Below are 16782 nucleotides of genomic sequence, written 5' to 3' on the forward strand. Positions count from 1 at the left end.
GGCTCCTCACAAACATCGAAGACGTGTACTCCTCCCCCCACAGAGGGGTGATGTCGGATACCTCTGGTATCAGGTGTCAAAAAGAAGCACACCCAGTCAGACAGGTCTGACAGGGAAGGTTGTTTCTGCAGGAGCAGGTGGTGGGACCTGGAGTGAGACCAGGGCCAGGAAGATCACTTTCATCAAAACAGACCAGGACCACACAGGGTCACATGGACCACAACAGACCAGATCCAAACATGGTCTTATAGACCATGACAGACCAGAACCAAACATGGTCTTATAGACCATGACAGACCAGGACCACACGTGGTCAGACAGGCAGGGAATACAGGCCACAACTGACCACAACAACAAATGGGTGTGACAGACCACATTAGATCAGGGTCACTCGGGGTCAGACAGATCTCAATAGGCCAGAACCAAATATGATCTTATAGACCACAACAGATCAGAACCACAGACAGATCACAGCAGACCAGGACAGACCAGAGTCTAATAGACCACAACAGACCAGAACCAGACTGTGTTTGTATCTGATTTGTGGTCTTCAAATGATCAGTGTGACCCCGTTCTGGTTCTATTCCTGGTCCTTTGTGGTCTTACAACATGAAGAAACATGAAGAACTTGGACGAGCAGCAGGTTGTCAAACCCAAGAGGTTCCAGAGTGAGCTTTTCACTGACTGTGTGTGGCGCCCCCTGCTGGTTCACACATATTCAAAGAAGACGAGAGGAGGCGTCGTTGGAGAAGTCAATCATCTCTCCATAGCAATAGTCTGCTGAAGTGGCTTCTGGGTGTCAAGAGCCTGGCTCAGGGACCCACAGTGGTATCTCCTCAGATGTAGGATTTGAATCTGCAAACCCCCAAACACAGATTACAGCAATAGAACACAAACACGAAGGCAAAAGTACAAAAACATGAAGGCAAAAGTACAAAAACAAGAAGGTAAAAGTACACAACCATGAAGGTTAAAGTACACAAACACCACCAAATCGGTCCCCAGATGTCCAATGTTCCAAAACTTTGATTCTTTGTGTCTGTTGCTCTAACTGATTGGGTTTCTGCAACCTTTCACCTTGGTCGTCACCACCATCAGGCATCTGATTGGCTCCTTAGAAACCTGGCTGCATCACCTGGTCAAGTCCACAGTCGACGTGTGGATAGAAAAATGCTTGTAGGTCTCCCAGCAATCTCAACCTATTGCAGCTTAACCACAAAATGGTAACTGTTTGCTTTATTAGACAGAAAAGTCTTAAGCCATAACTATTTAAACTCTATTCAGGATTTCACAGGAAGCCAATGAGGAAAAGCTAATATTGGAGTGTTGTTGAGCTCTCCTGCTACTTGTTGTTAGTACTCTCGCTGCAGCATTTTGACTCAATTGAAGACTTTTTAAGCAGTTTTTCACATCTTTGATAGTAGAGAATTGCAATAATCCCCACACTCACTTATGGTCATGAACTTTAGATCATGACTGAAAGAATGAGATCACGGATAAAAGGTCTGTCAGCAAAAAGAGCCATCAGCGCCGTCACTGCCTCAGAAAACTTTCATTTTTCCACATCGACAGAACAAATCTCTGTTTTATCGTTCTTTCATTGGGTCTGTTTTATCTTTTTCGCTTGGTGGCATGGTTCCGTCAGATCTCAGTTAAAGACCAAAACTCACTAAACCAAAGCAACATGGTCCAGTCGTCTGATTGGCGAGTCACAGTGTTGTCCAGCCTTTATGTACACTAAACAGGAACAAAGGATGGCTTTATCAACCCTTAATAATGACTCCCATCGTCTACGAGGTGGATTACAGCTTCTTCCCTCTTGATGGACGTTTTAAGTCCCAAGGTGCAGGACAAAGTGTTATAAAAACAGCTTTGTTCCTGTAGCCATCACTGAGCTGAGCTGACTAAGAAACAGTGACATGGCACTTCATCTAATTTATTCTTTTTATTTCTGAGCTCTATTTATTATCGTGACTCTTTTATTGCATCGTCTTATCCTGGTTTTTATGTCAGAGACTGTTTTTATCTCTCAGAGGTTTTTATAATTTTATTGTGGTTTGTTTGAATTTATCTTGATCTTTCATTATTTGTGATATTATCTTCTTTACTTACACGTGAATGGCTGAACATTGAGGACTTGACTTGATCAAGTGTCAGCCTGTTGGTTCATTGTCTACTTCTTATTTGTTTTGGCATGCCATATGCAATCCCAAATCTGCAAAACAAATCTATGCACGTGTGTGAATAAAGTAACCTTGAACCTTGGAGTGGAAGGATAAGTCCTGGTCAAAAATAAATCTCAGGCTCCTCACAGTGGTACTGCAGGTCAAAGAAATACCATTCAGTGTTTCTATATGTTTAGATCATTTGTCTCTCAGGTGTTTTCAGCCAAATATGTTTTCGGACAAATATATCGTCATTTCCGGAATATTGAGTGCACCCGAATATAAGCCGAACCCACAAAATTTTTAAAAGAAAAAAAGACAAAAAAAGAATGGTTGGAGTTACGTGATGCACCTGAACGCATCACCCATGTATTGGCGGCATAAAGCTCATTAACCTGTAAAACCCTATAAATTAGTCAAGTCACTGATTAAGCCACAGGGTTCAAAGCGTGTGGAAAAATGTTTCTCAATAAAAGAATTTACATTTTCTTCCCCTTTTATTCAGTGTGATTGGACACAGTTTGTTGTAGAACGCTGTCTGAGTGTAGAATGTACCCACCAAACCTCCAGCCGCTGCTTGCTGAAGCTGTTCTTTGCCTCCAGGTGCTGAGCTCAGAGATGCCCTCGGAACGTTTCAGCGCTCGTCTCCACACTGATTTACAATGACAGAGGTTCATATTTGAGAAGTCCAGCTCCATATTCAGAAGTGGAGGATGAGAAGCTGCAACAAAACTTGAGAATTGGACTTTGAGTGCTCCCTGACTGTGGAGAAGCAGCAGGGAGAAATAAACAGCAGTGTGATCAGAGTCTGCATTCATTTATCAGAGCTGCGTTTTTGCTGAGGTATGGTTTATCTGGACTCAGAATCACTGATCTATAATCTGTAGCAAAGCAACACAACGACCTTCGGACGGTTTATCTGCAAAGTGCTGCCATCAGAGTCATTCACCGCCCTAAATCTCTCCTCAAGCCCTCAGGAAACTCAGACCGTGGAAGTTTTACTTTAAGACACTTGGACAGCTCAGGTGAGTCCTGACGCAAATCCTCACACATCTGTGCTTCTAGACTCTGTTTCTATATTAAAAATCACTGGGTTTGAACCTGCTTTATCAGCACAGTCTGTTTTCATCCTTGACCTTAACCTCGCTTCGCCTCAGAACCAGACCTGTCCTGAACCGCTGGTATACCTGTTGTGTGTGTACCTGTTGTGCTACATTCAGGCCTCTTCTGGTTCTCCTCCTCAGATGGTTCGTAATAAAACGGCATGTTGCGGTCTTTCCGCTCTCGAGGCAACGCTTGGCGTCCTCTTTGTGCTGATGACAGCTGTAAGTGTGGCGCTCATCGCAGTGGTGGTCATCAGGGAAAGTCACACAGGTGAAGAACCACACGATGCATGGAGCAACAACAGGTCAATGAAAAAAAATCATTGATTCATACTACTCCTGCACATGTGTGTGTGTGTGTGTGTGTGTGTGTGTGTGTGTGTGTGTGTGTGTGTGTGTGTGTGTGTGTGTGTGTGTGTGTGTGTGTGTGTGTGTGTGTGTGTGTGTGTGTGTGTGTGTGTCTCACAGATCTTCCCCCTCCCCCTCCTCCCAGTGAAGACCCTCAGCATAAGCCCTACCTGATCGGTGTTGGCCGGGCTGACTGCACTGGACCCCCCGCTGACATCCCACTGGTTTGTATCACAACACACACACACACACACACACACACACACACACACACACACACACACACACACACACACACACAGCCCTCCAGGTAACACAAACATGAGTTTTCAAAGTAATTTCTTCTCTGACTGTGTGTGTGTGTGTGTGTGTGTGTGTGTGTGTGTGTGTGTGTGTGTGTGTGTGTGTGTGTGTGTGTGTGTGTGTGTGTGTGTGTGTGTGTGTGTGTGTGTGTGTGTGTGTGTGTGTGTGTGTGTGTGTGTGTGTGTGTGTGTGTAGATGGGTTATGCGAACACTGAGCAGGTGGCTGCAGGTATCCACACTCGACTGTACAGTCGAGCCTTCATTGTAGACGATGGGAGGAAGAGAGTTGTGTTTGTTACTGCGGACGTTGGAATGATTTCACAGAGGCTACGACTGGAGGTAAACACACACACACACACACACACACACACACACACACACACACACACACACACACACACACACACACACACACACACACACACACACACACACACACACACACACGTCTATATCAGTGTGTGTTCTTCTATCCGGGTGTATGTGTGTGTGTTGTGTGTGTGTATAGGTTCTGCAGGCCCTGCAAACGAAATATGGGGACATATACCGACAGGATAACGTTGTCCTCAGTGGGACTCATACTCACTGCGGCCTAGCTGGTTACTTCCAGTACACTTTGTTCATGATCACCAGCAAAGGTTACATCCCTGCCTCCGTCCAGCCGCTCGTCGACGGCATCGTTAAGGTGGGTCACTGTGGTAACCAGGAGGATGGGTGCACCTTTATTAATGGGCCCTGACTGTATGCTATACACACTGTACAGCATCTAGTGGCAGCCACAGGGAGCTGCAACAGTTCTGTTAGTAATCTGATTACTGTTTCCAGAGTATAGACATAGCCCACCGTAACATGAGGCCTGGCAGGATTTACAGGAAGAAAGGGGAGCTGGACGGAAGCAGTTTGAACAGAAGTCCTCACTCCTACATGAACAACCCAGAGGAGGAGAGACACAGGTATACACACACACACAGACACACACACACACACACACACACACACACACACACACACACACACACACACACACACACACACACACACACAATTACGCAATTTCTTTATATGCATGTGCCTTAACAGCTGATATGCTGATAATGTTTATCGAATGAATCTTCAGGTACAAAACCAACACGGACAAACAGGTCGTGGTGCTGAAGTTCACTGATCTGGATGGAGACGGGATCGGTATGCTCAGGTATACACACATGCGCGCACACACACTCACACACACACACACACACACACACACACACACACACACACACACACACACACACACACACACACACACACACGCACACACACACACACACGCACACACACACACTCCTGCTGGAGTATTAGCGATGGTGAATGTACACATGTCTTCCCACGATGAATTTATAGTCCTGCTGTTACTGTCTTTGCCTCCGTGACCACCAGAGTGCTGAAATAAATATGGTTGGCGTGATGACAAGCATGTCCTCTCCCCTACAGTTGGTTTGCAGTTCACGCTGTCAGCATGAACTACTCAAACCGCCTGGTGAGCAGTGACAACATGGGCCACGCCTCCTACCTGATGGAGCAGGACAAGAACCCTGGAGAGTTACCTGGACAGGTGGGAGGGGGCGGGGCTTAAACACACTGAGAAACGCTCACGTAGCACTGTACACTGTACTTGAGTGTGTGTGTGTGTGTGTGTGTGTGTGTGTGTGTGTGTGTGTGTGTGTGTGTGTGTGTGTGTGTGTGTGTGTGTGTGTGTGTGTGTGTGTGTGTGTGTGTGTGTGTGTGTGTGTGTGTGTTTCAGGGAGGGTTTGTGGCAGGCTTTTCCTCCAGTAACCTCGGAGACGTCAGTCCAAACATCAAAGGACCATACTGTATCAACACCATGGAGCCTTGTGACTTCTTGAACAGCTCCTGTCCTGTGGGAGGGGTACACACACACACACACACACACACACACACACACACACACACACACACACACACACACACACACACACACACACACACACACACACAATTTATATTTGTTTACGTGTGTGTGTGTGTGTGTGTGTGTGTGTGTGTGTGTGTGTGTGTGTGTGTGTGTGTGTGTGTGTGTGTGTGTGCGTGTGCGTGTGCGTGTGCGTGTGCGTGTGCGTGTGCGTGTGCGTGTGCGTGTGCGTGTTTCAGACGAAGATGTGTAAAGCATTCGGTCCGGGAAATGACATGTTTGAGAGCACAAGGATCATCGGGCACAGTATCTACATGAAAGCCAAGGTAACCATACTTGTGTGTGTATACAGTATACAGAATGTGCAGGGTCAACGGGACACTAAGAACCACGAAGAGAGATCTCCATGGGATTGTGCAAGAAGACCCTGGAGGTCAAGTCCAGGCTGATGCTCAAGTTCAAGTTGGCTGATTCAAGTTAACATCAAGTGCGGCATACACCAAGGGGATGCACTGTCACTGCTACTGTTCTGCACAGGCCAGAAGCCCTCAGTCAGATCATCACAAAGACTGGCTATGGATGCCAGTTCCAAAGTGGGGCAAACATCAGACACCTGCACTACCTGGATGACAGCAAGCTGTACGCCAGGAATGAGAAAAGACATCGAATCACTGATCCACACCAGGATCTATAGCACTGATATAGAGATGTCATTTGGGTTACAGATTTGGAGGGATAAAGCTGACATGGTTCTCGTGGTAGTAGGAGGGAAACATAGGTGTGTGTGTGTACAAGTGTGTCTACAATCTTGTGTGATTGTGTTGCAGGAGCTGTACGCAGATGCAGACCAGGAGGTGACTGGCTTCATTCAGTCTGCACATCAATGGGTCAACATGACAGATGTGAAGATTCAGATCAACAACACACACATGGTTGGTAAAGACACGCACATGCCCAAAAGATAGCAATACATGTACAGTATGTGTTCATGTGTTTGTTTGTGTCTCAGGCCAGTACCTGTAAACCAGCTCTGGGTCACAGCTTTGCAGCAGGAACAACAGACGGAGGAGGAGACCTAAACTTCACTCAGGGTGGGTTTCTTTCTCCTGCTCACTCTGTCTTCTGTTCCTCTTGAAAATCATTTTCTTTGTTTGTGTTTGTCTCTCCGGTTCTGCAGGATCCACTGAAGGTGACCCCTTTTGGGACGGGATCAGAGACACTCTGCTAGGCCCACCGTCAAATGAGACTCAGGAGTGCCATCATCCCAAACCGATCCTTTTCAACACAGGGGAGGTGAGGCCCAGCAAACAGTCACATAACTGAGGAAGTGTTAAAAACACAGCTCGGATAGGTTGATGGTTCAATTCACCATCTTGCTATGTCCATGTCAGTGTCCTCGAGTAAGACCCTGAAGCCCAGATTGCTGCCACTGGTGAGAAGTGGTTCACTTCATAAAATCCATTTACACAGCTGCTGTGTGTTTACGTGCAGATGAACTGGCCTCTGCCGTGGCATCCGCAGATCGTTGATGTTCAGATCATCACCATGGGCACAGTCGCTATCGTGGCTGTTCCTGGGGAATTTACGTAAGCATACTAATGTAATCAAATAAACACATAGAACAAAACAGCTCATAAAAAATATACATTTAACGTCACATTTTGACGGTGTGTGTGTGTGTGTGTGTGTGTGTGTGTGTGTGTGTGTGTGTGTGTGTGTGTGTGTGTGTGTGTGTGTGTGTGTGTGTGTGTGTGTGTGTGTGTGTGTGTGTGTGTGTGTGTGTGTTACAGCACCATGTCGGGGAGAAGGTTACGAGAAGCTGTCAAACAGGTACACTACCAATGTGTGTTATTGTGTTTCTGTGTATTGTTTCTGTGTTGTTTTGTTAGTGTGTGGGACTGTGTGTTATAATTGTGTGTGACTGTGACATGACATACTGCGTTTGTGTATCAGGAGCTGGAGTCTGATGGTGTGATCGGGAACTGGGAGGTGGTTCTGGCTGGCCTCAGTAACATCTACACTCACTACATCACCACCTATGAGGAATATCAGGTACACAGCCACCTGCCTTTGTCTTTATTTTATTGGTCAACAAAGTGAAGTCACCTGGAGGTTCTGTGTTTTCAGGTGCAGCGGTACGAAGGCGCTTCCACCATCTATGGCCCGCACACGCTCAGTGCGTACCTGCAGAAGTACTCAGAACTGGCGCAAGCCATCGCTCAGGTTGGACTGAGGAACAGTCACACATCGTCAGCATACGGGCGGATCAGAACCATCCTTTATCAACATGTTATTATCGCTTGCCTGACGAGTGCGTCTCCGTTTTCAGGACCAGGTCTCGACGCTGCCCCCGGGACCTGAACCTCCTTTCTTTGAGAAGAACCTCTTTAACCTGCTGGCTGCAGCTCCTGTGGACAAAAAACCAGATAACAGCAGCTTCGGCGACATCCTGGAGCAGGTCTCTCCCGTCTACAGGCTGGTACGACCCTCCACAATTCACAAGCCCCCACTCACTTACACATCAAGTAACCAGCTCACCATTCTACCAACCAAAAAACCAACAAAAGGGACTGCCAGTAACTAATTAACTGTGGTAACTAATGTAACTAACTACGGCAACCTACAGAAATACACTAAGGTAGCTATTTAACTAATGTAATTCCATCAATCATTAATCCATCCATCAATCCATCCATCAATCCACCCATCCATCTTCTGTGGTAACTATTGTAACAGTGTTTCTCATCAAATGTGTTTTCCAGGGTGACGTTGTCTCTGTGACGTTCGTTGCAGGAAATCCTCGACACTCTGGAGACATCGTAAGAGTCTTTCACCACTGTTTTTTGCTGAGTTTTGTTTGGTTGTTGTTTTCCTTATTTCTTGTTATATTTTTTTGTTGTTTGTGTGTGTGTTTGCAGTTCATAGTTTAATTATTTATGACTATCGGTTTGTGTGTGTCCTATTGTTGCAGAGAGATAAATCTTTTGTTACTGTGGAGATTTTTGACAACAGAACATCGACGTGGGAGATTGTCCACACCGATGCATCGTGGGAGACCAGGTGGGTTTACACCCTTTAACCTCAGGGCTTCAGAACTGTCAGGGAGGAGAAACTCTGCCTTTGACGTTTGTGGTGTCTCCGGCTCTAGGTTTCACTGGCTGAAGGGTTCGGACCGGAAGAGTAACGTCACTGTCGAGTGGCACATTCCCGCCACTGCGGCCGCCGGCTCGTACCGGATCCAACACTTTGGTCACTACAAGCAGTTGAAAAACCTACGACCCATAATCACACCCTACCAAGGCTCCTCCGACGCCTTCACTGTCACTCCCAGCTTTTACTACCTGTGACATCACTGACTGACTGAGAGGCCACCCCCCCTGAAAGAGGAGACACCCACAGATAGAAGACATGCTTGATGACAGAAGCCATGGCCTCCTGGAGCAGGCCACAACCACAGATATAGGCCACACCTACGGGAGTGGCCACACCCACACACACCAAGGACACTCCCCCTGGAAGAGGCCACGCCCACCAACAGAAAGCAAACTTCCTGGAAGAGGCAAACGCCCACAGACTGAAGACATACCCTCTGGTAGGGGCCACACCCGCAGAGGACTTGCCACTTGTCAGAGGACACGCAACAGCAGTATAATAGACAAAAAGTCAGTTCAACTAATAAAACTGCTTTTTGTGTCTCGTGGTTTTTGTGTTATTGTTTTGTGTGAAGTTAAGCTATTTTTTGTGTCATCCATTTGTTTCACAAAAGCAATTCATATTGAAAAAACAACAACTCACAAACGTGTTTGTAACAAAAATATTTATGAGGTGTTTTGAAGAGAAACATCAACAATCTCGGAGGGTTTGACACATGAGCTCTCTCTCTCACTCACACACACACACACACACACACACACACACACACACACACACACACACACACACACACACACACACACACACACACACACACACACACACACACAGTCAGAGAAGAAATGACTTTGACTGTAAAGTGCTTGAAGTGAAGACGCTGGTCCCTCTCCACGCACCTGAATGCCTCATTTGCAGATGAATGACCACTGAACTGAGAGTGAAAGTTCCAAAAACTGCTGCAAACTCATGTGTACTGATGTTGTCACACATACCTGCCAGCTTAAATCTGCTCAACCCCCCCTGTTTCACTCCAAATCCTCAGAAAAACATTTATTTCATATCTTCTGTAAGTTCAGTACATGTTAGACCTCAAGGTGAGTTTTTACACAGAATTTTCCAACTACTTGAACGTTTTGTCATTAATGATCAACTATGGTCATTTTCTTGTGTGTCAGAGGTCATTGTGGAGTTTTCAAAGAATAAAATGGGTTTTAGAGCATTCAGATACGACCGCTCCTCTCAGGTGGAACCAGTTCCGGAGACGAGCACAGTCTCTACTGTCAAGAACAGGCTTCTACCATTATATTTTGATAAAGCTTACAGCTGGTTCAGGCCATCCTGGACTATTATGTGGTGAATCTGCAATAGGTTTAGATGGATGCAGGAATCTTCACTGAGTTTTTTTTCTCTCTCACTCCACATATTTGACCATTACATGCCACTAACATTTAGTTTCCTTCCTTGAGTCTCTGTTCTCTTTCTAATCCTTCCTGCAGGATCTCTGGTCGTTGAATTGTCTTAGATGTAGTCAGTTGAAGTAATGTAACACTGTAGCCTCTTGATATTTTCTCCGCTATTAAAAACAACAAAGTAACAAGTAACTTTTCCCCAGTAAGTTCAGCTGGAGAGACGCAGCCTCACATCATCCACTCACTTCGTGCTGTGATCATGCTACCTGCAGGTCACACGTACTGAACGTACAGGAGTTATTAAATGTGTTTCTAACAGGGGAAACATTTATTTCTTTAAAAAAAAAAAAATTAAAAATTAAGAGCAGCAGGTGGCAAAGAGCACGAGGAGGTGCAGTATTCACTGAAAGTTAATGTGAATTGAAGCGCCATCTGCTGGACTCCTCATGGAATGCAGGTGTTTTACTGCACAGGATGAATGAAGGGCAGTCTGCAGGAGATCTACAGGACGGTCCTCACATGTGTTTGGTGACTTCCTGTTTGCTGAGGAGGACCTCGAGGAGACGCAGCTTGGCTTTCAGCTGTTTGTACTCCTGATATTCCTCCTTCATGGGGGAGCGGTCCTCCTTCTGACAGACCCTGAGGAGGACAGAGGGAGAGAGATGGTCCGGTGATGAAGATATGAAGACATATTGGCATGAAGAGGATGATGATGATGATGGTCTCACCTCCCTGTCTGACGAAGGAACTCCTCCTCGTACTCTCGCAGAGTCTTCCTCCTTCTCTTTTTCTCCTCCCTTGTTTCTCTCAGACACACCAGCAGCTGAGCTCTGCACCAATCAGGAACAAGATATAGTTACTTTGATACTACAGGTTAATAAAGAACAAGATACCAACAAAGTAAGTATCTTTGATTCGCAGATACAACTCGAGTAAACGTTGAGGACGTAACAACTTTGTGTTACTGTTTTGTAATGACGTTACAAAGCAGCAACACAACAACCGAGGCCATGTCAGTGTGACAGCCTGACTCACCTGGAGGCCTCGTGCAGGTTCTCGGTGGTGAGCGCCGCCTGCTGACGGACGGCTTTCACCTCGTCTATCGGGGACACGAAGGCCGGGTCGCTGTCGTGGTCGCTGTCGTATTCGCCGGACACCGGGCGAATCACTCTAAAAGCAGGAGGGACGGGAGTGTTGTCCACCATCGTGGAGCTCATGGAGTCTTCGTCAGAACCCTCTTCTTCCTCCTGAAACACACACAGAGTCATCCAGCAGTAAAACCTGTGTGTGTGTGTGTGCGTGCGTGCGTGCGGGCGTGCGTGCGTGCGTGCGTGCGTGCGTGCGTGCGTGCGTGCGTGCGTGCGTGCGTGCGTGCGTGTGTGTGTGTGTGAAACTCACTATCGTGAAGAAGGTGGGACTTGCACAAAGAAGATGTTTGATCATCTGGTAACGGTCATAAAGAGGCTTCACGAGGTTCCTCTCCTGTTTGTTCCCCTGAGACACACACACACACACACACACACACACACATACATACACACACACACACACACACGCACACACACACAGTGTCAGCATGGTAAACCTCTCTCCGAGTACCTGAACGTCTCGTGGTGCGTTCGAGGACTCACCGGTCGCCCATGCATACTCTCTAAGTACAGCAGACATTTCTGTAGAGTGATCTTCTCCAGCACCATCTGAGCCTGAGTCATCTCCTAGACACACAAACACGCGCACATGCACGCACACACAGAAGATTTAACAACCATACTGGTGTCGAGGCACATGTTTTTTAAGTCTGTATGGTTATTTTGGAGTGTTTGTAGGTGTGTGTCAGAGTGTGTACAGGTGTGTATTCCCTGCACACCTTCATGTTGTCAGGCAGGCCCAGCGCTTGTCTCTTCTCCTTCAGGCGTCTGAACAGGGACTCCACCGTCTCCTCCAGAAGAGGTTTGTGATCTGGCACACCCTGTTGACCAGAGCCGTACCTGCAGGACACAGTGGACGCAGCTTCACTCAGGACACCCAAACCCAGTGTGAAGAGTGACAATACAGGCTGAAGACAAGCTGAAGACAGGCTGGATGCCGTGACACCAGAGTGTAGTGGACGAGCAATTACCTGCAGACTTCGGTGGTTTCCTTCTCCTCGGACTCAAACACAGACTGGCGGAGTCGGAGCTCTGCGCACAAATGACAGGAGGAAGTTCAGCCAGGATAATGTGCAGAACAGGAAGTAGCTTAACCAGAACTGTTCTCAAGCCATTTAGCCAAAGAAAGAATGGTGCAGACGAAAGAAGAAGCATGAAATTAGCTCCTATCATAAAATATGTAAACGTTCTGCAGAAGAACATCTTCGAACATGTGAGACATAGGGGGCTGGAAAGTAGAAAGACAGAGCCCCCCGAGGAGGGAAAATTGTGTCCATGTCTGTGTTTTTTCTTACCTTTGAGCTGTTTTCGAGCTTTGGCCAGTTCATTCATCACCCGCACCATCTCAGGGTTCGAATATTTATCATTGTAGGAAGGCTGGAAAAGACAAATATCATCCTCATCACCACCTCCTCTGGACTTGGTCACTCAGATTTGGTTCCATGACCAGAACTAACTAGCCCTGCTGACTGTGAGAGAAGTGTATTGGCCACTGCTGGATTCACCTTGTACTTCATCTCCAACTCAAACTGCTCCTCAAACCTGCGGACCCTCTTCTTCAGGCTCTGAATGTGTCGGGTCAGGAAGGGAATCGAGGGGGGACACTCGTCCTCGGCTCCTTCATCTCTGTCCCCCCGACCTCGACACCTGGACACACAAACAAACATCAATCAGATCTGCAACCACGTGAGAACTGAAAGACTGAAAAAAACAAGTTCTGGAACTACCAACCGGTTCAAAATCCAAACTATAGTCAGCCTGAATTACGGTACAGGTAAACAGGTTACCAGGCCTGCAGGTAGCCACATGACCAGGTCTACAGATTCACAGGACAACAGATAAACAGGTTTCCGGGTAGCCAGGTCAGGAGGTGGGGCTTACAGGATGTACTGCTGGCTGCAGGGCGGTGATGGAGCTGAATCCGGATCGGAGTTGAACCTCAGGCTGGGGCTGGCGCAGCGGGGGGACGGCAAAGGGCTGGGACCTCCTGCCAGCAGTTGGAGGAGTGCGCCTCCTCCTCCCTCGGACCCGGCTCCTCCCCCCTCACTTCCAGGGCTCCTCCTTGGAGGGGTGTAGGAAGAGTGGTGGGGACTGGGGGGCAGCGCCCCGTCGGGGGTGAGGGGATGCTGGCAGGGCTGGATGGAGGTGAGGGGTTGGTGTCGGGGGGACAGTGGAGGTCTGGTCAAGACCGTTAGCAGCTCTGCACACACACACACACACACACACACACACACACACACACACACACACACACACACACACACACACACACACAGAAAAGTTAGTTAGAAGTTAGTGATAGTAACAGGAAGTGGACCTGGTTTTCTTGGTGCCTTCAGATAAAGAACCACGTCAGCAAAACAGTTTAATCTTCCTCTTATGGTAACCACCTCAAGAACCTCTGACTCTTTGTAAACCAGCTCTAAACTGCATGAAGTACCTCCACAAAGCCACTTAAACCTTGTCGACCATTACTACAACATCCTCAAACGTTCGGAAACATCTTTCAGATCTCCTCACCAACAACAAAAGTCTTCCTCAGCTGTCAACCAGTTGAACCTGAAAGACAGTCTGGACGTCTTGAAAGACCAGTGGATACTCCGCACAGGATCATATTTAACCCATATCGACACCATCTTCATCAGAACCTTGTCAGTTATCAGAGGATGGAGCTGAGGACGACTGAGGAGCGTCTCACTACCTAAAAACTTGTGTTTGGTAAAAATCTTTGCTGCATGTTTGACCGAACAAATAGAGGAAAATTTGTTAGGTTGTGTTCAAACATTGTTCAGTAATGTTTGTTGTGTTGCTGAGCTCTTGAGTGTCCATGATGAAGAAGAGTCCTCGGTGTGTCGCGGCTGTGTTAGCTGTGGATCTGTGATCAAGAAGGTTTGAGACGTCCTGTCTAGTTGTTTCTGTGTCGTCCCCTTCGACAGGATGGAGGAATCCTGCTACTCTGCTGGTTCTGCCGTTTATGTCTGTTTCTCCCGATCTGGTGCGGTTGGCAGGAGGAAAATACAATCTCTTCCCTGATACCCAGAAGTACCGGCAGAGGAGAACTCAAAGGAAGGTTACCACCTCCTCTGTGACTTCCAGAGCTACGTCCACCATCTTGAGGACATTCTTAAGTTTTACAACCAAAGGAGATACAATGAACAAGGTTACTGATGTTTGTGTGAGAGGTTGTCAGGTGATAAACAAGTTGCTGGTTGATGAACAATTTGCTGGTTGACAGACAGGGTTCGATTGCTGGATAGGTTGTTTTTTGATAGAAAGGCTGATTGGTGGACAGGTTGTTGGTTGATGAAGAAGTTGCTGGTTTACAGCGAGGATGCTGATTGATAGACAGGTTGGTTGACCAACAAGTTGCTGCTTCACAGACAGGTTGATTGATGGACAGATTGATTGATTGACGGATAGGTTGCCAGTTGACAGATTGGTTGCTGGTTGTCTGAAAGGTCCGATTGAGGGTTGCCACTTGGATGTTGGAGGTTTGTGAGTCTCACATGCTGTAAACTGTGAATTCTGGATGAAGCTCTAAAAATAGAAACATGGAGACCAACCAGGAGGTGGGACACACACACACACACACACACACACACACACACACACACACACACACACACACACACACACACACACACACACACACACACAGGTGTGTAGTACCTGGAGGGCTGTTCTCGTCCGCGGGGACGTGGTGACACACCGCCTGTGTCTTCCCTCCCAGCTCGTTTGGACCTCCAGGGCTCCTCGGCTCTTTGCTGCCCAGGGCGGGGGGGCTGTCCTCCGGGGATGACCCCTGTGATGCACCCCCCTCCACCTCCAGAGCCTGGAGCTTCAGCAGCGAACTCTGCAGGCAGAAACAGAACATGCCAGAACACGCTGGTCCAAGGAATAGATGGGGCCGACAAGGAGAGTTCACACAGATGGAGCAGAGCAAGGCGTCCAGGTATTAGCCAGGTCCAGTTCCCTCTAGCATCATGTGAGCTGTGAGGGAAAGGCGTCAGAAAGTGGTCTGCACCCACAATCCAAAGTCAGTCCTGTCCAGGAATTAGTCGAAACACGCCTCTCTTCTCGTGGCAGCTCTTCCAGGAATTAGTCAGGTATACTCCCACATGTACGAGTCTCTGCACCAGCAATGAGCCTGTTCCACGCTCCTCTTCCAGGAATTATCCGGCTTCACTGGCATTGACAGAGCAGCTGGAGACGTTTCATACATTTATCTTCCCCTCGCTGAGGATGTTGATGAGGAGGAAGAGGACACGATGGAACGCTCCCTCCTTCTCTCCCTCAGTCGGTCTGCATCTCTCCTTCCATCAGTGGATTACTCATCCTCAGACTCGTGAGGGACGAGAAGGAGGAGGAGGGCAAGACGGGGGATGAGAGACACACTCTCTCTCTCTCTCTCTCTCTCTCTCTCTCTCTCTCTCTCTCTCTCTCTCTCTCTCTCTCTCTCTCTCACAGAGCGTGAGGTTTTTCCCGCATCAGAAAAGGAGGGGCTTTACGCTGACATCATCCTGTGTGTGTGTTTCATTCATAAAAAAACAGGAGGGGGAAGAAGAGCAGCTACGTGCTTCTACTCACACACCCGGAGGAAAGTGTAACATCCAAGCATCTTCATCACATCGTCCTCATCACCTTAGACCACAGTCATCCTCACACCTTTAAGCTTCGCCTCCCCAGGGGCCTTCAGACTGCAACGGTCAGCTCTCACCGGGGGGTCTGCAGGGGGTCGGCTGGCAGGCACAGCAGGTCGTTATCAGCCACATGAGGATCACCTGTTCAAAGGCTCAGTCAGGCCTGTGAGGTCACTTCCTGTGTGAACAGGAAGTACTGCAGTGTGTAATGGGTCTCATATACAGTAATCGTCACATCACCATGTGTGTGTCGTGCACGTGTTACTGCAAATATATATGCATCTGCAACCTCACCCGTGTGTCAATTAACACACACAGTATTGTACATTTACATTCAGAGCTGTCATTCATAACTGTAGAATGAACATCCTGTTCTTTTTGTCTCTCTAAATGATTTAATGTTGAATATGGAAAAATAATTATCTGAACGCTTGCAACATTTCTAAACATAATTTTTGTTATGTGAAATTAAGATTTTTTTGGCAGTAGTGATGACAGAGAATGTAAATATGTTAAAGGTAAATATATTAAATGAGTCATGTTTTTTTTAATGATAAGCGATTTTAATAAGTTATTTTTGTTTTATGAGCCAGAAAAG

The 16782-nt window shown here is 47.3% G+C and overlaps 2 protein-coding genes across 3 annotated transcripts; one reads left to right on the forward strand and one right to left on the reverse strand.

Moving 5' to 3' along the window:
- Positions 1-3082: 3082 nt before the first annotated feature.
- Positions 3083-9535, forward strand: asah2 (N-acylsphingosine amidohydrolase 2). 2 transcript variants are annotated; one of them, XM_080460977.1, is made up of 21 exons: positions 3083-3190; positions 3410-3539; positions 3737-3840; positions 4115-4258; positions 4428-4604; positions 4745-4872; positions 5037-5114; positions 5396-5516; positions 5706-5831; positions 6074-6160; positions 6662-6766; positions 6844-6925; positions 7012-7127; positions 7326-7420; positions 7625-7664; positions 7788-7886; positions 7962-8057; positions 8164-8313; positions 8597-8653; positions 8806-8894; positions 8983-9535. In XM_080460977.1, the coding sequence occupies exons 2-21, from the start codon at positions 3410-3412 to the stop codon at positions 9179-9181; spliced, it is 2223 nt and encodes a 740-aa protein (XP_080317103.1). In that variant the 5' UTR covers positions 3083-3190; the 3' UTR covers positions 9182-9535. The 2 variants fall into 2 exon arrangements, with proteins under 2 accessions (XP_080317103.1, XP_080317102.1); XM_080460976.1 differs by having other exon boundaries at positions 3142-3190; positions 3762-3840.
- Positions 9536-10911: 1376 nt separating this feature from the next.
- On the reverse strand, positions 10912-15418 carry LOC308107622 (protein FAM13C-like; the record flags this gene model as incomplete). The annotated part of the gene is made up of 11 exons (XM_080460054.1): positions 10912-11035; positions 11125-11226; positions 11432-11643; positions 11795-11890; positions 12028-12111; positions 12264-12384; positions 12516-12576; positions 12840-12921; positions 13050-13191; positions 13426-13744; positions 15214-15418. 11 exons carry the CDS (start codon positions 15416-15418, stop codon positions 10912-10914), a joined length of 1548 nt encoding a protein of 515 aa, XP_080316180.1.
- Positions 15419-16782: the final 1364 nt, after the last annotated feature.

The sequence above is a fragment of the Lipophrys pholis genome (genome assembly GCF_963383615.2).
Source record: "Lipophrys pholis genome assembly, chromosome: 1".
NCBI lineage: Eukaryota > Metazoa > Chordata > Actinopteri > Blenniiformes > Blenniidae > Lipophrys > Lipophrys pholis.

What these genes read in the sequence shown, in the direction of transcription:
- asah2 (XM_080460977.1), top strand. Translation starts at nt 3,410, where the DNA reads ATGGTTCGTAATAAAACGGCATGTTGCGGTCTTTCCGCTCTCGAGGCA. An exon ending in CATCAGGGAAAGTCACACAG is followed by an intron (nt 3,540 to 3,736) that starts GTGAAGAACCAC and finishes TGTGTCTCACAG; the next exon opens with ATCTTCCCCCTCCCCCTCCT. An exon ending in CTCGACACTCTGGAGACATC is followed by an intron (nt 8,654 to 8,805) that starts GTAAGAGTCTTT and finishes CTATTGTTGCAG; the next exon opens with AGAGATAAATCTTTTGTTAC.